At 37.5% G+C, this 21,829-nt stretch overlaps 3 protein-coding genes across 4 annotated transcripts; 1 reads left to right on the plus strand and 2 right to left on the minus strand.

The window, feature by feature from the left end:
• Positions 1-4,153: 4,153 nt before the first annotated feature.
• slc34a2a (solute carrier family 34 member 2a) lies at positions 4,154-13,346 on the minus strand. Its single transcript, XM_051385602.1, has 13 exons — positions 13,186-13,346; positions 11,920-11,983; positions 11,676-11,786; positions 10,414-10,542; positions 9,829-9,972; positions 9,532-9,643; positions 8,777-8,969; positions 7,806-7,901; positions 7,597-7,717; positions 7,343-7,510; positions 7,118-7,234; positions 6,753-6,877; positions 4,154-6,434 (listed from the first exon to the last, which is right to left on the minus strand). The coding sequence occupies exons 1-13, from the start codon at positions 13,207-13,209 to the stop codon at positions 5,868-5,870; spliced, it is 1,971 nt and encodes a 656-aa protein (XP_051241562.1). The 5' UTR covers positions 13,210-13,346; the 3' UTR covers positions 4,154-5,867.
• Positions 13,347-16,175: 2,829 nt separating this feature from the next.
• Positions 16,176-19,239, plus strand: LOC127354431 (OCIA domain-containing protein 1). Of its 2 annotated transcripts, none has more exons than XM_051384330.1 (8): positions 16,176-16,371; positions 16,657-16,741; positions 16,839-16,892; positions 16,985-17,032; positions 17,483-17,612; positions 17,704-17,849; positions 18,419-18,580; positions 19,041-19,239. In XM_051384330.1, the coding sequence occupies exons 1-8, from the start codon at positions 16,318-16,320 to the stop codon at positions 19,073-19,075; spliced, it is 714 nt and encodes a 237-aa protein (XP_051240290.1). In that variant the 5' UTR covers positions 16,176-16,317; the 3' UTR covers positions 19,076-19,239. The 2 variants fall into 2 exon arrangements, with proteins under 2 accessions (XP_051240290.1, XP_051240289.1); XM_051384329.1 differs by having other exon boundaries at positions 16,177-16,371; positions 17,704-17,858.
• Positions 19,240-19,401: 162 nt separating this feature from the next.
• Positions 19,402-21,657, minus strand: rhbdd2 (rhomboid domain containing 2). The gene has a single exon (XM_051384328.1). The coding sequence runs from the start codon at positions 21,307-21,309 to the stop codon at positions 20,329-20,331; it is 981 nt and encodes a 326-aa protein (XP_051240288.1). The 5' UTR covers positions 21,310-21,657; the 3' UTR covers positions 19,402-20,328.
• Positions 21,658-21,829: the final 172 nt, after the last annotated feature.

Here is a 21,829-nt window from a genome sequence, read left to right on the forward strand (position 1 = left end):
CTGTTTACTATCCAGGTGGTTAACAGCCTGCCATCTTTATTTCAGTTCTGCAATAGAGACGCAACTGGGAAACAGGTTAAAAATGTATTTTATCATTCAGAGGACAGAATATTTGTTCATCCAGAGTTTAGAAGGGTCTTCTAGAAATACCTTCAGAACAACAGTGTTTTTTAGACAACCTTCTGGGTTTTTTAAACATCTCTTCTTAATTGTTCTTTTGAATTAATGCTAAAACAGAGGCACAAACTAGAGATAGCTCTTTTGCTGCTAAATGCTCCACTTCGTTTACACAGTCAATCAGGGCAGGTAGAAAACAGCTGCCTTCTGCAGTCGAAAACCACACAATGAGAATTGTGAGAGTGAACCACAAAACACTAAATTACAACCAAAGCAACAAGCTGCAAGATACAAGTCAATCAGAGGTGAAGTGAATGGCAGAATTATAATATCTGATAATCTACTGTGGGGTCCTCTCTACGAGTGACACCTTAAACAAGTAGTCATGTAATCCATTGTTAATATATATATATATATATATATATATATATATATATATATTGAATATAGCTGTTTTAATGCTGGCTAAAATACATTCTATTGTATACATATAGTAGACAACACATCATCACTGGCAGTCTATAACTCTTCTGTGGTACTGCTGCTCTCATATTTGCCACTAGATGACAGCATTGGTCGGTCACAGAATTGAGCAGACGTTTCAGTCCACAAGTCAGGACTTAATCCAGTATTAAATTGGAATACATGAAAACACTTAAACAGCTGGGGAGACTATTTAATCTCTTCTTGGTATTTGGTAAAGGCATGTTAGAGCTGGACATGAGTCACATGACCTGAAAATTCACTGCCAAGACAAAAATACATAATATCATTGTGACATACATTTATAACATTGCTGTATCAGTTCACACTGATGAGCAAACTCCTGCAGTGCAACAAAACCTGCAGACATTCTACTACAGAGCTCATTGTTTGGATTTCCAAAGATACCAAATACATAAAGCTGAATGAATTTTGCAGAAAATGTGTAAAATGATATACAAGACATCTAGATTGCCACAATAAACCTGGAGTCTTGAGTTTGAATATATAGCTTTAATCAAGAGTTAAAACAAGCTGATACAAAATGCTGCTAGACATTGTGTAATAAGATGATTTTTACAACATTATTGCTATTTGAGGTTGCAAACTGGAGCATATTGGAGGCAAATGTGTATGATTTTTTTCTTCTTTCTTTTTCTGTTATTCATATTGGTGGATGTCTGATGAAGCAAAAGTGCAGTAGTTTAGTTTTAGTTTCCAGAGTTGAAAAGACAGACATATGATGTTTCAATGTAATTCTGTGGGGGAATAAATACAATATAGCGGAGAGGATTTGTGCTACCTGTTTATTATGCTCCTACAAGTCTACACTTTGCCATAATTAGTGAAGAATATAATTCACCTTAACATACAAGTCCTACCATACCTTCTGAAACTTACCTAAATTATGGCTATAGAAATCTTGCCAACCATGACTGCAATGGATTTAATTTAGTTAAGACGGAACAAACAATAACATGGGAGAAGATGGAGGTTTCAATATGAAAAGTATGAAAACAGTTATGGTTCGAGCACAGATAAGAGGCAAGCCTGATCAAAAGGAGCGCCGTCTGCTCAATCAGTGACTGGTTACAACTATGACACACATTCTCATGTGCTGAGACACCATGTGGCCCGTGGATGAGTACACTGTGCCTGTGCACTGTTTTATCATTAACAGAGAGAGCAAAAAAAGAAAATCCTCTCTTGATTTTCAATGCACACACACAGTCCTTCTTAAGTTCAACCTTAGCCCAGTTACAGTGAGTGTTGACCAAGTGGAGAGTCAGGCATTGACTAAATTAAAACTGGTTGCACCATTCAAACTAGTTCTTATGTAGAGATACAGCTAGCTAAATTATGTTTTTTGTTAATTTTCTTAATTTCAGTCTTCAAGATCACTCTCATGACTGTCAGGGAAGATTCAAAACTGACCTGAAAAGAAATGTTACACAAATGTACATGAGTTTAATTGACAAAATATATCCGGGGACATTTATTAGATGAGCTCAAAATTCCCTGCAATGGCCTAATTCTTTTTTTTTTTTCCTGGCACACTCCATTATGTTGAACCAATGCTACATCTATAATACACCCTCTGTGCACGCTGTCATGGTACTCTTGAACTTTGATAAACATTGTGAGTAATATGAGGAAACGACCTTTTGTTTTCTTGTGATAACAGGTTAATTATCTCATTATTTCTGGATAACAGAGCTTGTTTTCTTGGTATAATGAAATAATTAACTTGTATTCACAAGATAATGACATTAAAAAATACAAGCACTGGCATCTGTACTTAGGTTTGATGAATCAACCTGGTTTGGTAAAACACTAGTTTGAAACAAGCAGTGGTGGAAGAAGTATTCAGATATTTTACTCTTCATAAAGTACCAATTCAAAAGTGTAAAAGTACTCGATCACAAGTTAAAGTCTTACATTCACTAACCTACTTAAGTAAAAGTACAGAAGGTTTACAAGTAACATATTTAAAGTATCAATAATAAAAGTACTTTTTCAGCAGAAAAATGGCTCCTGGGACTGATACATTATGATATATATTATTATTATTATTATTATTATTATTATTATACAGTATATTATGTCTTCTTGTAGTTAGTCCTGATAAATCAGTGCCTAAGTAACATTTTATTGTTATCGCTAGGCGGAGCTAGTTTGAATTTAATGTTAGGTGGTTCCCAACCGAGGGGTCAGACCTCCTCCAAAGGGTCACAAGATAAACCTGAGGGGTCAAGAGAAGATCAAAGAGAGCAGAATGAAGAAAAAACAAAGTTCTGCAACACACATTTATTATCATGTTTTGGACATTGGTGAATTGGTTATTTAAAATAAACCATGTGAGAAATATCTCTTGAAATAACTGCTAACAACTCACAGACATCTGAAGCAATGGGCCCCTGCTAACAGACCCTACTTTTTTGTAGAAGATAAGGAAAAAGGTTTGGAAATACTGGTTTAATATATAATGATGCATTGTTTTATTTTTAAAAATGTGTTTTTAAAAGTAATTTTTTTTGGTCAAATCTTAATCTGAAAAGTTGGTAAATATAAACTATCAAATAAAGTATTTACAGTTCTTTTAAATAATAATAAAAAAAACTTAAATCAATAAAAATGCTAAAAATAAAGCACCTCACCTAATACCTCAAAAATGTACTTTGAGTAAATGTACTTTACTGTTACTTTGAGTGCGTGTCAGGTGGCCATGTGGAATGTGTCTCATGGTTATTAGTGAGCTTTGGCACAGTTGTGCGCCCTCAATATTGACATATTGATAATCCATCTCATGTTCTTTACACATGGTTTACTGACATGTGACAGTATAACACTCAACATTTTGGACACTGGCTGTGTGGGGCGTCAGTAGCTCAGTCTGTAGGGTCTTGGCTTGGGAACCGGAAGCCTGCCGGTTCACCACAGACCACAGTGTGGACTGGTAGCTGAGGAGGTGCCAGTTCCACTTCCTGTGCACTGCCGATGTGCCCCTGAGCAAGGCACCTAACCCCTAACTGCTCCCGGAGCGCTGCTACGTGGCAGCCCATCACTCTCCACATTTGCATGTCTATAAGCCCTGTTTGTGCATGATTTATTTCAGGCCTGTATGTGCATAAACACACAATTTCCTCATTGGGGATTAATAAAGTATATCTTATCTTATTTTGCCCCAGATACTTAAATATAATAATAATTATTAAAAAGAAACTGACTCTCTGAAAGACAATCAATACAAAAATTGCAAAATATTAATAATACTGACAATAATAATAATGTTGATAAAGTTTATGATACTTTGAGCTACAGATCATGTCCGAACTCTACACTCTCTGTTTGTTCCTTCAGTCATAATTGTTCACTTCCTCCTTTACTCAGAAAGGTCTTCTGATACACACTGATAGGAAAGCAACAGTACTCTCAAATATTTCTAGTCAGTTAGTGTTTATGTTTTTGCTAATGAGGGAACATATAAAATGATGAATCAAGTCATTTGTGCCAGGTGAGTAGAAAACGGTAAAATGAATCCTTCAATAAGGTATGATTTTTCATCTTTTATTTTCAAATGCTCATATAGGTATTATTGAGACACAGTATATAACTCAAAATTTAGCATTAGCAAGTTAAAAATATTTAGTTAGATGTACATCCATCTAATGCCAAACTACATATTCCTTGAATAGAATTATCTTTCTGAATTACAAAATCATTTTTACACCTTAAAACGATGTGGTAAGGATCTCAATGTGTCTTTTATACACAGTTTAAAAAAATTATCTGTAAAAAAAAAAAAACAAGGTGAAACCTGATAGAAATGTGAAACATGATGAGTATTGTTTTCTCTGTCTATCAAATCAAACCTGCAATCTGTAGATCAGACCAAGACAGACTGTATCTATTGTATACTAGTGCACAAATGTTATGGCATCTGCAGGAGTTTTCACAGTATAACAGTACAACACAATCTAACAGCACTGGCTGACCAAATGCAGCCACCGAGGTTGGCATTGCTCTGCTCTTTTAATAACTGTTGGTAATGATGGTCGGTTATTGACTATCTTCAACATCAGATCAAATACCTAATTTGTATTTTTATCATTTTAGTAATCGCATTATAAGATAAAGTCCAATAACCAGATTGGTACAATTTTAAATAGGAATTCATCATTTTATGCTATATAAGTGGCACTTTGTTCAGCCAATCAGAGCTAAACTTAGAAACTCAAAAATTAGAGGATAAGACTGGTGATATATTTCTATCATTGTCCACAAATTCCATTAAAAGACCAAATATAACAATCAATTGATCCTAACTAAAACTATCTAGACAAAGCCTGATTATTCCTCAGTGAGAAACAGCTCTACTGTTGTCTAAGACTTTTTTTTTGCTAGCAGCATGGTGGTTTGAGAGAAATGCTAACATTAGCTTTCAAACATGTTCATAATGATAATGGTAACATTTGCTAACATCATGTCGTTGATGTTTACTATGTTCACGGGTTTAGAGTGTTAGCACACCGACATTTGCTAATTAGTGATGCTGGGTAACGTTACCAAAAATAATTTACTTTGGTTGCGATTAATAAACAATATCTTATTAAATACACCTGTGCAATTCTCTGTCTTAGTACTGAACAATAAACATAAAATAATAGATTAATAATTTCTCAATCCCAGAAATACTCACTAGAATAGTGTTAATCTGTATAAATAATTTAAAATAATCCCCAACAAATGCACTATTTCCTTCTGTTCAAGTAATGAAAACTACAGCACCTGGCTGTTTTTGTAAATATTTTTGAAATTTAAACTATAAAAACTATATATTGTGAGGCGTTTTTAAGATTTACATCTTCAGCAGGAGCCAATTGGTTTGAAGCTGAAAGCCACAGTAAGAAAATCAGAAAGTACTGAGAGATTAGAGATAAGAGACCGATGCATTGTTATTTTGGGATTTTGGTTTCCATGGGATTTGTTGACAATAAAGAATATTGTTAGCCTTATCCTTTAAAGGCAACTTCAGTTAGAACCATACAGCTAAAAGATCAACATTTTCCTGCATGTTGTATTTTCTTTGTCTGGCTCTTGATACGCTGAAAGTTGGTGTTCTCTATATAACCATTTCCTATGTCACACTAAAGGATCTAATAAAAATAATAACATAAATATGATGGAAATTTGAAAGTTGTGCCTAAATGTGTTTGTGCCTTGACCAATGCAATTCTTTCCACCGTCACACATCTCAAATCTCAATCTCAAAGCCGGGTCATTTTCAGAATCTTCAGCTCTATCTTTATCTCATTTTCTACCTCCTTCTCTGCACTCATTGCAGGGTTATCATACACCTCTGTGTGTGCTTTCTTGTTCTGTTCCACAGATTCTTTCTCTCCGTGTTCCTGGTTGTCAGCAGCAACCTGGCAGCATTTGCAGCAGCAACAGCATTTGGCTGTCATCACGGCAACCACTTTGTCCCAGGGAGCCAGAGAGTGGGCCCAGAGAGGCAGGAAGTCCCAGGATCGCAGGGCTGCAGGCAGACACCCGGGTCTCCGCTTCTGCAGTACGTTGATCACTATGATGATGATAACCATGAGGACCAGAGGTGCACCCACGCCTACCAGTACCTGCCAGCCAGCCAGCGACAGGCTGAAGACTAAGAGTGGTAAAATGAAGAAGCAGCAGATGATGTAGACAGCAGCAAACCAGCGGTAGGAAGCGGTGATGTCGCCCAGGCCTTTAGCCAGCCGGATGGGGATGCGGGTGAAGGGGATTGGATACCACAGAAGGATGCCAGAGATGTTGAACAGGAAGTGCACGAGGGCAATCTGGAGCAATCATCAACAAACTTTATTGCTGTGCTTCAGTCATTGTTTTTCTCCCCATAAAATAAAAAATTGGATACTATTACATACTATTTTATTTAATAAAACGTTTTGGTAATGTTCACTTTACAGGTCTGTGATTTTCAGTTAAATTCAAGTTTCCTGGAAAGAACTATGTACTATTCATGTTATACTGGGTACTAAATCATTAAAGGTAAATTCCGAATAATTTTCAGTGGACAGCAGGCCAGCTGTAAAATCTTATCTAGGTATCTAATGCTTTCTGGTCATAGGTGTATGTTTTTTGTGTGAATTACTGACCTGTAGAGCATCAGCCAGTGTGTCTCCAGGACTAGCCATAGCTGCCAGGATGGCGGTGGTGGTTGTGCCGATATTTGAACCCAGAGACAATGGGTATGCTCTTTCTATGCTGATGACACCAATACCTATTCAAACAAACAGGACGCTGGTAAAAATACATATTTTCCCACCCTCTCTCTGTTTCTCTGCCATCACTTCCTATGTTCTTCCTGTTTTACCATAAAATCAGATACATTTATTAGTCTTGATAATGAGAAATCAAAAACAACAGATAAGGACAACAAGCAAGTATAAAATATTTCTTTCAATTGTAAAATGGTACATATATTTTGATGATGAATGGATGGATGGATGGATGTTCTCACCAACAAGTGGAGTAATAGCAGAAGTGAAAACCGAACTGCTCTGCACAATGAAGGTCATTCCTGCTCCAACTAAAATGGCAATGTAACCTGTGACCCAACCAAATGGAAACGGGAAATCTGCAAACACAAACATACACACAACAATACAGCATTCATGTATTACTAACCAGTGCAATCACACTTACATCTATGGCACTTGAATATAAAGTGTGTGGTGCTGCTCACCAGTGTTAAGGATTTTCTTGATGACTGCAGCCACTTGTCCCTTCAGCATGGAGTTTAGCAGTTTCACAATGAGGACCAGGCAGGAACAGAGCACCAGCAGAGAAAGAGCCAGCAGGATCAGACCTATTGCTAGATCCGGCAGATTTACATTCACAAAGGCATGCTTACCTGCAGACACACAGAAGCATGTATAGATTAAGTATATGCTACATTTACTTACAGTTTACGGTTTCTGCAGTTCACATTGGTCTTACATTTCTGGATATTGTATGTTTCAGAAATGTTCTTCAGTGTGAAGGTGTAGTTGCCATCAACCCAGCAGAGAGACGGAGATGTGCAGTTCTCTGGACCAGGAACTGTAACGTTCATTAAGGTCTGAAACACAGGAGCAGTTTAACAATAAAAATTTGAATATTGGATGTTTTTAAGTGTTTGGTATGTAGCTGGCGTGCTTTGGTCTTACTGTGTTGGTGAAAGTATGGCACCATTTCTTGATGAGACTCTTATTTCTAGCTTCTGGGTCTCCGATGGCAATCCCACTAATGACAGACTCATCCAACTAAGTCACAGGGAAAGAGTAATGTCGAAATGTATAACCATTCTGAAGATAAAGAAACACAATTTCAAATACTAACATTAAACTTCCAGAAAATGTGGCTAATACTGCTTCAATGGAGACATGTAACACATCTCTATTAATTTATTGGTTTTAAGGTAGAAGAAATTCAGTATTGACCCATATAGATAACACAAAAAAATGTACAGTACACTCAAGATTGTAGCAGAACAACTGATTGCAAACCCTGATTCCAAAGCCACGCTGCCACTTCCTTGAATTATTAATTATTTCTTGTGAATATTGATCAGAGATAAGTTTTACTGATATTTTTATACAATTATCTGTCTGTATTGTGTATTATATCAGACATACTATCAAAACTTCCAGAAAAATAACAATTTCATTCAGTTTTCTTAACAGAAATGAACGAAAATGCTAACGCCAACTGTGTATATTTTTTAAGTTTTCTTACATCCTTTAAAATGGCCTCGCAATCCCTGTGAAATTACCCCCAGGTTGGGAAACACTGCAGTAAGCCATCAAATACAACTGGCTTACTAGGACCTTTTCATAGCTTCACAAAAATAGATTCAATCATACCTAAGTGGTTGACAATAGTGTGAAAGTAAAAAGAATAAATTATCCTCCCTAAAACCCTGCACCATGCACCAGTGCCACAAGGCTTGATTCCTGGACCACTGCTTTTCAGTATATACATCAATGATCTAAATATGCTATACACCAATGGGAAAAACACTTTAATGTCCTAATAACATTTTAAAAATAAAGATGTGCAAGTAATAAGTAAGTAATAAGTCATACATAAGTAATAAGTAAGTGCAAGTAATAACAACATCATATAAATGACATTTTACCTGTATAATTGACTCAGTGAGGGGATCAGTGATCACATTCAACAGTTCCGGGGCCTCTCCACTCTGAATATTAAAGGAGTCGATGATGAGCTTGGTGACCTCGTACAAATAACCACTGGCGACCTCCAGTGGCAGCAGCACCAGCACTGAGAGCCAGTTGAAGAAGTCGTGCACTGTGGCTCCTGCGAAAGCCCTGGGTACATTGTAAAAGGAGGTAGATAAATGCAAAGTAAAATAACCTTTGATCTTTCTAAAGGAAGCTACAGCTGTCCAGGGAAAAGTCCTATAATAAGTAAGCAGATAAGTAAAACTATTAGTAGTACAGTATTTTTCAGATAAACTTGAGTCATAAATTAGAGGTTGAATATGGAATATTAATCGTTTTTAGATAAAGGCAAAGATTATGTAGATTAAATACTGAAGATAATGTATATGGGCTAATTAGAGCTAATAAAACTCATAGATATTATGCTGTACATGTTTTTCACAGATTGCGATAAAAGTATGTTTTGTAACTTACTCAATGTGTAAAGAGGTTCTGTGTCTATTTTATGACAGGTCAATGTATTTACTTGACTAATACAGCAATAAAAGATAATCTATTACCGTCATACTATAGATACTGTTGTAGATTGTCTCATATTCTAGTAATTCACAGCAGAGCATGATGTTCTTGAGAAGAATATTTTGTGGGCTTTCTGAACTGTAGTTAAAGGGAGTCAGAGAAATCTTCAGGTTAAATACAAAATGATTACCTGCGAAAGGTTCTGCGGTCACCAGCCTGCGTCATGGCGACCAGCGTGTTGGTGACAGAAGTGCCGATGTTGGTGCCCATGATGATGGGAACAGCCAGCTGGACCGTTAGCACTGCCAAAGCACACACGTCTCCTTAATCATCAGTCCTCCCTCTACTCCACATCTTCAACATCATCATCACTCATGCATACTTACACTGTGCGTGGATGTGTGTGTGTGTGTGTGTGTGTGTGTGTGTGTGTGTGTGTGTGTGTGTGTGTGTGTGTGTGTGTGTGTGTGTGCAGTCTTGTACTCACATCCAGAGGACACCATGCTGACAACTATGGAGGAGGAAGTGGATGAGCTCTGGACCAACAGGGTGACCAGAACACCGATGACCAGACCAGCCAGAGGGTTGGCTAAAACTGAGTTGTCCTGAAAGATGTCACCTGCTGCTTTACCTGGACAAGGTGAACAAGATATGAACGTGTACATATTCAAAAAAGGGCAGTTTCCCCCCTTCAAAACTTCACTCTGTGGAGAGTGACTGGATAGAAGATAAAAAAGATAAAACATGGTGCACCACTGTGCTTTTGTATGTGCAGAAGACACAGCAGCTACATACTGATACCAAGTTATAAGCCCTTTTCACTGAAGACATTTTGACATGCACAGTATGAAAAGCACTAGTGTAAATAATGAAAAGAATGATGGCTGAATTCCATTTAGCTGCTTCAGTTTCAGGGTCCTGTTGTTGTTCATTCTGACCCTATATCACATTGTCATGACTCACTGAGCACTTGAATATAATGTTTTTTCCTACTATGACAAATCAAAATATTATGTTTATGGGTCATTATTACACCCAAAGATGGCTTCATTCAAGTGTTCAGTATGTTTACCTCCAACAAGCTGGAAAGCTGAGCTGAGGATGTCGAGAGAGCAGATGAACATGTAGAGGAAACCCAGCAGCAGGATAAACTTCCCCACCGACACCAACACTCTCAACACCTTTCCTCTGGTATCCAGAGCTGAGACAGAGACAAGAAATTAATGGTATTAAAGACAGAAGACATGTAACTTGGCATTGTATAAAAAACACAGGTATAATTATTACCATAAATAATGTCTCTGGTCCATTTTAGGACATGTCAGTGAGCAAAATAATAGGAAAACAGTAAAAGCTTAAGTGCAGCCCTTATTTAATATTATAATCACGCATGTGTTTTTTCTGCTATACCATGTTAAAATATCTGCTGTGAAAAAAGCCTACTACAAACCCAGGATACACCCAGATTTAGCCTTTTTTTATCCACTGACCTTCACACAAATATAAAGTTAATAAAATGAAGATTATTCTAATAGAAACTTCTACCTTTTATATAGTCATACATAAACATTAATATTGAATTACTACCTCTGGCTGTAACAATATAACTTTTGTATGTATTTTGTATGAAGGCAAAGACTCAGCTGTCTGGCTACAGTCTGTATCACATCCATTATTATTTACGACCTCTATGCTTTCTAATAAATAGATTGATTTATTGTCTGATGTCTTTTCAACAGTGCTGATAAAAAGTATTAATCTTCTTTGGTGAAGTTTGGTTTTTATTGTCTTACAACATAAAATCAAAATAGATTTGATGTGGTTTTTGTGACACTGAGTGAAAAAATACAAAATTTAACATACATTAATTAAATATATGAAATACATGTTTGCATACGTATCCACTCCCTTCACGTGTGTGTAGTTGATAAGTTACAATGATTGTAGTATACAATATTGCTGGGAGGTCATGAAGACAGAAAAGCCACATCTAATCTGATGTTGTTAGACAATTAAACACATAAACCTCCATTGGGGTGAATACTTTTTATAGTACCGTAAGAATGAGTTCCTCCATACTTAATTAAGTTAATTTGTACTGTAATTGTATTAATATGTGATGTATGTGTGGACTTGACAGCTCCTGTGTGGTTATGCAACAATATTACTGATACTTTATCAGTATCTGACCCATTAGAAGATATGTAAATGTATTACTCACTGACCACGTAGGCCTGTATCTAATCAGGACATGTTCCTTTAAGAATAAAAGGATAAGACAATTCTGTACCTGTACTAGTACAAATTTTACATAGGGACATTACAAGTCTTCACCTGACCATGGGACCCCTGTGTCCTTCAGCTCTGGCAGGTCCCATGGGTCTGTGTTCTCCAGCTCCTCCTCAATCAAAGCCACAGTGGAGTGTGCAGGACTCCCTTTCACCTCTAAGACAGACAAAAAACCTGAATACATTTACAGACCTTTTTCCACAACTAAATACATTACATGTAACTGCTATATAAATTCTTTAAAAGTCTTCTTAATTCTTTTGTATTTCATACAATATAAAAAAAAAACCTTTGCTTTCATTTTCATGGCTCTCATTGGGGTCTTCCCTGCATTTGTTTTGAGCAGCCACTGGCTGAAAAGAAAGCAAAAGCACAAAATATTAGTAATAAGGATTTAATGTATTGTATTGTATTTTTCACTATTCAAAGGGGACAGATGGTTTTTAATGTATATAAGAAACGGTCTTTGGATAAGGTGTTAGTGTTGTTATAAATAGCAACTTTATAAAGATACTGCAGTTAAATCAAATATGCCAATTTTACAGAAATGTTACAGTTAGTTGTATTTAATCCATTGTGAACTGTTGGCCAATTCTTTCTTAGTATGTACGAGCAAACAAACATATGTCCATTTGACAGTCAGGGCATTTGAAATACACACACACACATACACACACACACACACACACACACACACACACACACACACACACACACACACACACACACACACACACACACACACACACACACACACACACACACACACACACTGTCTCTCACAAGCCGGGGTATTGATCTTAACATCACATGGTCTAGCTGCAGTAAAATTCCATTCAACAGTATGACACAGAAAGAAAGCTACAAGCAAAAATCAATATATAAAAAGTGTTACACTGAGAAATAATTAATCAGTTTGCTATTTGAATGTATTCATTAACTATTGATTCAATTCTCTTACATATAAATTAATGCATACTTATTTTTATTTAATAAATATGTTTTATGTGTAATTTATTAAAGCCCTGTCTTCTATAATTTCTTATGTCTATAACAATATCACTACATATATTTCATTGAACAGTAATCTTATGTTTCATGTGCTGAGTTTCAACACTTCACAGGCAATCGTTTCCAAGCTAAATTTCAATGCCATCAATGTGTTTAAACAATAATATAATTCCATATTAATATTAACAAATTGTCTTTCATTGGCCGACACAAGCTTTGTGGGCTTTGTGGTCTGCTTGAAAACTAATTTATTTAGTAAAAATATACTTAAACATGACTGTGTACATAAAAAAAAGATATCACAGCAGAAAAATATATCAACACAGTAATCTGCAAATCATACCATTATGTTGGTACAGTGAAGTAAAAACAATGTATTATTCAGGTATTAATAATAAAATTAATAGTAGTAATAATATAATTTTGTGTTTTATGTACCCTTTTTCTCAAACATAAACTAAAAAAAATAAATAAATTGATATAAGTTTTCAGGTTACATCAGTAATTAAGCATGTACATCTATAGAAGCCATGCTTGTCCTCACCTGTGGCAGGCGTAGTGAGTCCATACTCCGTGTGTGCTGAGCTCACCTGGGCTTCAGGTTTAGAAATGCTGCCTCCAGACAGGTGTACTGGAGGGTTGAGGGGGAGTGAAGGGTGTGGGGGGGTCCGTGGAGGGCAGAGAAGAGTGTGATGTGCAGCGTTCACATCACTTCCGTCTCATAGATAAACTGAACACACCTTGCAAATCTTGATTAGTCTTACCTGACACTGTTGTAATCTCTCTTGTGTCGCAATCCGACTCACATGGTACCTGATAAGTCTTGAGTTGGTGGTGTCTCCCGTCACCTGCCCCTACAGCTGCTGTTATTAACCTGTATACGTTACCTAAATACCATACTGGTTTTATGCCTATGATTCATAAGAAGTTCTGTTGTTTGTTTGTCCGATTTGAAAATGTGTCCATCCATTTAAAATAGAAACTCCTGCAGATAAATTACCACCTCTTAATAAACTCTCTCATTAGTCCTTTACATCTGTGTTGCACAGCCCTCAAAGTGATGATAGCTTCAGCTGGTGGACCCTGAAACTAACCATGGCAGAGGACTGGCAAAGGTTTATCCTACTAACAGATAGACCACATGGGGGTGGGGGGGTTACAGGATGTGCATTGTAGCGTATGGTGTACACTGTGAATGTGGGTATGTTCTATTTTGGGCATTTTTGCAGCAATCTATTGATTCTCTTAATACAACTACCCATTGTTCAATACTACAAAATATCAATGACCTATGTTTAGGCCTATAAAACGGTGATGAGGCCTGAGAGGACTTAGAGGAGAGAAAGTCAGCAAAGGCCACACTGATGCATTGAATTTCCACGGAAGTCATGACCTGACAATGTTTGGTGAGGACAGGAAGGGAATACAACATCCAATTTGACCGCTTCTAACTCTCACGCACACACACAGTCACTACCACTGCACTTTTACATCTGAATGCACAAGTGCCCTTTGTGACACTGTATATATCCAGGTCATGTCCTAATGAAACTCCTTCATGCTGAAGTTCTACAAGTACACAGTCTATTAGATACACCCAGCTATACAACAGTCCTGCAATAAACCATACCTTCATGACGTTTCAGGTGTTTCTGTTGTGTAGTCTACCTTCACTGATACAAATGGGGTGGACACATAATATAAAACACCTGTCATTACAATATAATACATATATATAAATAATATGATTTAATATGATATAATACAATATATTACATATACAAACTGCAGCCTCCAAAATGACTACTGGACTGGATTTATTGCAGGACTGTTAGGCTGCATTAGTTTTAACCCAGTGTACCTAATAAACTGGCAACTGAGTGTATATTTGTTTGTTTATTTATTGGGGGTATTATTATTTCCCATTAATAAACACTGACATTTTTAAGGCATTAATGTAAATGTGTCAGTGTTAGGTCATCTGGTAAGATGCAGCCATGACCCAACATATGAGTGGACCCAAGTGTCCATCTGGTTCGCTCAAGTGACTCCGCAGTGACCCAACTGATACTCAACTGCCCCTAATGATGGTCACAGGTACCCCTCTGCAGACAAGCACCAATCTGATCTGCCCAAAAGATTGTCTGATGGACCAAACTGCTCCCAAAGTGTCCTGATGCTCTGGTGTGACTTTAGGACAAAAATGAGAAAATCAGATCAGACACAAATTAATTTTGGTCTGGCGCTTCCTGTCATGTTGCCAGTAAAAGTGAATGGATGGCAACTGGAGCAACAAAACACACATCTATTTTTAGTTACGTCAATGAATGTTAGACTATTGATTAGGATCTAGTCTTTTCCTCTCCGGAGCTTTTTTTGGATAAACAGATGCACTCTATCTTAAATCCTACCAAGTTTTGAGTGCAGCATCAAAGATTAATTAGATTTTTTTTACTTCATGCAAACTACACATAACAGCCAAGAGGCAATCAAAGTCTTCTTAGTCAAACACTGTGCAAGTGTTTGAGCATCACCTAGGCACCATACAATGCAATTACAACAGTGTACCTTTATGTTCTGATTGGCAAATGTAGTGAATGCTATATAGACAGTTCTGACCATCACGTGACTGGAATACACTTCGTTTTCATATGCCATTATATGTTTGTGGCTTTCATTAGTTTTCTTTTCATTTACATGGTATCCTCCTACATGAGCTTTGATATTTTTTGGTTTTGTGTGCTTTTGTCTTGTTTGTTTCTTTTAATACGTAATAACAATCTGTCGACATGTTACAGAGTCAGGCTATGAAGTAAGAAATTAAATTATTTACTTTATTTTTACTTTTATTTAATTACAGAAAGTGAGTGTGATGACATTAAAAAAAAGCTATATACAATATATACATTACAATTTAATAGACTATATATAAATCCAGTTGTAGCCGCTATGATGTGTACTATATATGGTATATAGGTGTATCCCATAAGTGTAAGTATGTTTATGTGCATATTAAGTGCATGTAATATACACACACACTATATAGTAACTAATACTTTTAAATAAACCAAAACTGGACCAGAATATGGCCATGATATGATTAAATAAGAAAATACAATAAAAACGATATATTGTATCATTATATAGGGATATAAGTAGCATAATGAAATGTAATATAGTATTAATTATGTTGCTATTACTCTGTATTGCCATGTAATATATCAAAAATCCCATTATTTTATCATTGTGCTGGGATAATTTGTCATTATTGTCCCAACCATGGCTATAGAAACGTTTATATGCGGGTCACAACCACTAGAGGTCGACATTTTAAAACAACAAGCAACAAAGTCTCTAACTTTCAAAATAAAAGACCCAGCTCAATAGGCTAAATAAAGTAGCTACTAGGATTTATACAGTAATAGAACAGTAATGTGTGATTATTTGAAAATAAGTTGCCCTCGTTATTCTCTCTCGTTGTTCATTATCGAGCAGTAATTATAACAACATATTTCTTACTACAAATGCCTTTTTTTTTATTTTCACTTCCGGGTTACGTCAGCGATAGCTAGCGCAATGACATTGTCCCAAACAGAGAAGTCACACCGCCAAGTGGCTCACAGTTTGTTATATCACATGCTTTAAAAGCCTGAGTAGCACTGACATTAAAGTAAAAATGTCATCCACCACCACAGGTTTTACGGAGGATCGGCAGCAGACGGGACCACGGGTAAACACACACACACACACACACATTGTCTAAAAAGATGCTAACCTGTTAGCCAGCTCGCGTTAACTTTGGATGAACTGTCTCGCGTGTTGCTGTCTGTTGTTTAAATCTCATCAGTCTGTCTGTTAGCTGGAGCTGTCTGTGTGGTGGTTGCCAACACGTCTAATAAGGTCAATTGACTGAGGGGATTACAGTTAACGTTGGTGTTTATGTGTTTGTGTGTTTGTGTTTATGTGTTTGTGTGTTTGTGTGTTTGTGTGTTTGTGTTTATGTGTTTGTGTGCAGGCGCTAGTGGGCACGGAGTACATCCCCACAGAAGAAGAGAAGAGAGTGTTTAAAGAGTGCAACACGGAGAGCTTTTGGTACAGATGTAAGTTTCTGTCTGTCACATACAGGTCAGATTAAGTAATGTTATGTTGTGTTATAAGTTGGAAAGGTGTCTGACATCAACATGCGTTTCTTCACAGCGGTGCCTTTGTCTATGGCCAGCATGGCGGTCACTCAAGCCCTCGTTTCCAGAGGTAATACTGCCCGTAACGTAGAAGAATCAGAAACATATCATCATCAAACATAAACACACTTTGAACTGATCTTGTTCTTTTTAAATGTGTAGGGACTTTGTCTGCATCTCCAAGGTTTGGATCTCTACCCAAAGTGATCTGTAAGTTCATCAACGTTAAAGCTGGGAAATTAACTCACTCCATTGCCTCATATTAATGTATGATAATATTAGAAAGATATCTCACTATAATACAGTAAAGTTAAGCAACACCACAAATGTATAGCCTCTAAAAATACCATAAAGTTGAATCAACATCTCTCTAAAACAGTTTTAACAATACTGAACATTTTGATCTCTTTATAACTAGACTAAGATCAATCAACAATCAACAATCAAGCAATTTTTCAATTAACAATTTTTTTAATCTTTAATCTAGGTGTGTCAGATTAACAGTCAATGTCTATACTTATATCATATTCACATTACTCACAATACTCTTCTTGAAACGTTATATGAAAGAGCAAACAGTAATGACTGAAATGTGTCATATAATCGTTATTGGGGTATTAAAATCTAAAATATTGACATCTAAAATGTTTGTCTCTCCAGTTGCCGGCTTCTGTGGCTATCTGGCTGGGAAAATGTCATACATGAAGACGTGCCAGGAGAAGTTCAAGAAGTTGGATAACTCCCCCCTGGGAGATGCCCTCAGACAGAGGACAGGAATGCCTCCACAAATGTGAGCACCACACACACAAACACTTGTATGGGATGCTATAAGTTTTTATCCACCAACTATTCCTTCATCATTTTTCTGTTGTCCTCCCCAGTTCCAAGGGTGCTCGGTCAGAGATGAGTGACCCGGACACCCAGTCGTTTGACACCATGTTCCAGTCAGCAGAATCCCCCCGTCAGAGAACCTACAGTTCAGAGTCACCCGTGCAAATGGGCAAATCAGATGACTTCAGTGCTCCAGGTACCACAGGTAGTAACTGTATTGGCTTTTCAAAAACAATGTAATATGTGTAAAGACAACATTAGTTCTTTGACCCACCACTCAGTGTAAACCAACAATTGGACAATAACTGTAGCTAATACTAAAACCAGTGTATTTGTCAAACAGTAATTTGGGTGATCAAAACCTAACTTTTACTAGTTGTACAGCTTCATATGGCTAACAATGGGAAGGAGATGGAGATCTGTTAATTGACCAACATATTTTTTGTTTGTTTTTTCAAGTCAATCCCAATAAACAATACTGACACTTGTGGACTTTTTCAGTTGTTACTGACTCAGTAAAATAACATCTTTTCCCTGCGAGACAGGAGAAGACATAAAATCTCTACTGTGCAGGCGCGAAAGGTCTGAATGTTTGTGGCTGTCTGCATGAGGAAATGGTCAGAAATCCATCAGAAACAGGATTAAGAAAACAGTCCCGCACAGGGTTCTGCTTCCCACCACTGCTAGGTTTTATTGTGTCATTAAGTAACATTTATGTAAGCTTTCCCAGGTTACCCTATTTGTCCCTTTCCCCATCACCTTCAGTTGAGTCATATGTGGACGATGAGGAGCCCAGAAGAAAGGCCATCCTCTATGAGGACCTGAGGCTCAAGAACAGAGAGAATTATGAGGTCACGTTAACTCAGAAGGCTGAGACAATGCTCAAAGCATCAACTGAGAAGGAGCCAAACAGATCCAAGAAAGAGAGTAAGCTACTACTGCAGAGATGTGTAGAACACTTGCTGGGTTACGGCCTGGACACACTGCCCACGTCTGCACCATCATGGTGTTAACAGGTTAGATCAGCCACAATGCCCATGTGAGACACGACGCTTCACTAGAGAGTAGAGGTCTCGGCTACTGTTCGCAGTCATATCAACATTATACCAGCAACATATTTCCCCTTTCACTACAGTTTCAATATTTATGAATGTAGAATATGTCACAGACATGTTTCAGATTCTGTGGACAGAATCCATTCATTTGTTAACAAGGCCTCTATTGTATTGTATTGTATTGTATAACAACGTAACGTCCTGTAGTTTTCACATGGGCAGTGTGTCCAAGCCTTTTGTTGAGGGGTTGATATTAAAGTACATCTGCTGTCTTTTAATAAACCTGTAAAAAACGGACTTAACTCATTCTCTTTGTCTCCCTTATGTTACAGAAAAGAACGTCTATGGAGACACCTGGGACGAATGAGTCCTGATTTAAAAAATTAAGATGTAATCTATGCTTGGCATCACTGACACTGCAGTACAGTGGACAGCTCAGTAGCCATATTGCTCCACTGTAACCCATGTATGAGTTTGTCATGAATATATCTTTGCGTGAGTCAATTAAACCAAATTTTCTGAGGATTCAAACAGTCTCTATGTTCTTTGACACTGATTTGAATTGACTTTTTCTCGTCTTCCCCAGCACAAAATTTTAATTCTAAAAGGAAAAATAACATCGAAGCCACCTTGTACTGCTATTAGATGCAAGATTGTTTGTTTACAAGCAGCATTAGTTTCTAAACACGGGTGTTCTATTATAATTGTTAATCATGTTTTTATTATTATTTTCAAGTAAGTTAAAAACTGCAAAGAACATAAGAGCAGTACATTTTTCTAAGAGAACAGGGAATTAAAGCTCCAAGGACTTAACTAGCATACACACAAATCAATGTTACATCAGACAAATGGCCAACAAGATATCATATATAGGCACAAAACTAATTACATTCTGCTGACATCATTGTCAAGTGAACCAAATAAATTTTAACTTTACCTGTTTTGTATGTCTTAAATCAGGTCTGGGATGTTCTACCTTACTTTTAGCAACTGTTTCATGTTTTAAAATCACTTTTGAGAGCCATATTAAATATGTTTTGTTTGATCACTTGACCTTGACATCAGCCAGATGTAATTGGTCTTGTGCCCATATACACATATACAGATATACCATGTCCACTGTGTTGTATTGATGAAGACCTGATGGGGGTCAGAACAGTCTTTTTCTAGTTCACTAAAGTTTTGGGAGCTTTAAACCAGTATAAATATATTCACAATAATATCTAATGTGTTATCCTGCACATGCTTTATTTGTATGTATCTATACACACACACACACACATAAAAAATAAATATATATATATATATATATATATATATATATATACACCCATTACTAGGTTTTTTCATATGTAAATGCTTAAAAGACTTAATTTGTGTACACATTTATTTGCATTATTATTAACTACAAAACAAATACATTACTGTACAAAAGACACAAATAACACTAGAAATATCCTGTAATTACAGTAGAAGCACAGTAAACACATTTCAACCACGTGTCCAAACATTTCACGTAGACAACATAATCCAATGACAAGAGAGCTGCAGGTGTCCAATAGTGATAAATAAGAGCAGTATTGATGGGATGTGTAAAGCCAATCAAATTAATAACAATGGCTAAGGTTGACCGTGACTATGGTTGCAGCTATGGCCAATGTTCTGCTGTGGGTGTCCATGACTTAGTCCAAAACCATGTGCAGAGGCATGCCCAAGAGGGTTGGGAGGTGGTGTGTGACCGGACAGAGTACCGGTCAAATTCGGCCAGCCTTCGTAAGACTCGGCCGTGGTACCAGCAGTGTTAATGCTGGACACTGGAGCGTAAGCCTGGACCGGGTAGGATCCAGCCGTGGGATTGATTTGTGGAAGGAGGGTCTTATTCCGCTCTTCCTTGGAAGCAGGGACAAATATAACCCATCTGATGCTCCTCAACCACCTGAAAGGTATCATCTTCTCCACAACGCCAGCCCTGGCTTCAGACAAGTCCAGAACAGAGTAACATCCTCTAGCGTACATCCACCCAACCACTACGCCCAGGACGTTACAGGTCAGCGCGCTCTGAGGAACCAGGGCCGTGGTGATTAAGAGTAACACCAAGGGAAAAGCCATGCTGGGGAAATGGACTCCACACAGGAAACCTCTTGTCATGTGAGTGTGCCTGGTGATTAAAGACACACATGCCAGGCCCACTGGAAGCAGCCCCTCTGCGGGAACAGGGCTGCCGTCCAACTGCAAGAAATCCAGGAAGGTGTAAGTGGAGCCTAAGGTGGTCGACATCAGGAAGAACAACAACAGGAAACGCAGAGTACCAAAACATTTCTCCAGACTGCCACTGAGAAACGGCAGGGTCGCAATGCTCATGAGAAGCTGAGGGAAGGTTTTGTGGTAAAAAGGGAACAGCAAGATCCCGTAGAGGTGTCCATTTTGAAAAACACAGTCACCAATGCTAAAGACACCTTGGGTTAAGTTGAAATATGTTTGGATGCCAAACAATGCACAGGATAGCAGTGCCACTGTTAGGACACCGGTAGTGGGGGCGGAGATGGAAACCACTTCTTTGAACCCTTGGAAGATCATTTGACATTGCTCGTTTTGTGTCATCCTGCCGAAAAACTTTATCAGCGGCTATTAAGCTGAAGAAAAGGTTTACCACAATTTATCCAAATCGACTGTGGTCCAATTGTCTGCACACTTCCTAAACAGGAAGTAGTGTCACATCCACACCGCTTTTAGCCGATGTCTACTGTAAACCTCTCGGGTTGATGAAGCTCTAGATGGATTAATAAAAAGGTTTACTGACATCGAGGAAGAAATTTCACAGCGACACTTACACGAATCTCGTTCAATGTCGACTTCCAGAAATAACTAGGAGCAACCAGAGGATGTCTAATAAGGACAGGCTAGCGGACGGGCTCCGGAGCAACCATCGCTGAATCCGGGTACCGGAAAGACAACTTCTGGTCAAATCATTCAAAATAAAACGCATTGACCCGCAGTGGCACATTTAATGAACGGTATATTTAACAGCGCAGCAAATTAAAACATGTACGCTGTATGTGAGTGAGAGGAAAAAAAGCGAAGATATCCATAGTACGTAGGGTTCAATTGAAGCCTAAATCCA

Source organism: Dicentrarchus labrax, unplaced genomic scaffold (genome assembly GCF_905237075.1).
Source record: "Dicentrarchus labrax unplaced genomic scaffold, dlabrax2021, whole genome shotgun sequence".
In the NCBI taxonomy this organism is placed as follows: domain Eukaryota; kingdom Metazoa; phylum Chordata; class Actinopteri; family Moronidae; genus Dicentrarchus; species Dicentrarchus labrax.

Bases quoted from the DNA above. Each gene is read 5' to 3' on its own strand.
- LOC127354431 (XM_051384329.1), top strand. From the start codon at position 16,318: ATGTCATCCACCACCACAGGTTTTACGGAGGATCGGCAGCAGACGGGA. The intron at 16,893-16,984 runs GTAATACTGCCC...TTAAATGTGTAG, and splicing joins TCAAGCCCTCGTTTCCAGAG to GGACTTTGTCTGCATCTCCA. The intron at 17,613-17,703 runs GTGAGCACCACA...TGTCCTCCCCAG, and splicing joins ACAGGAATGCCTCCACAAAT to TTCCAAGGGTGCTCGGTCAG.
- rhbdd2 (XM_051384328.1), bottom strand. From the start codon at position 21,309: ATGACACAAAACGAGCAATGTCAAATGATCTTCCAAGGGTTCAAAGAA.
- slc34a2a (XM_051385602.1), bottom strand. From the start codon at position 13,209: ATGGACTCACTACGCCTGCCACAG. The intron at 7,511-7,596 runs GTAAGACCAATG...GTGTGTCTGCAG, and splicing joins AACATACAATATCCAGAAAT to GTAAGCATGCCTTTGTGAAT. The intron at 6,878-7,117 runs GTGAGAACATCC...TTGTTTGAATAG, and splicing joins TGCTATTACTCCACTTGTTG to GTATTGGTGTCATCAGCATA.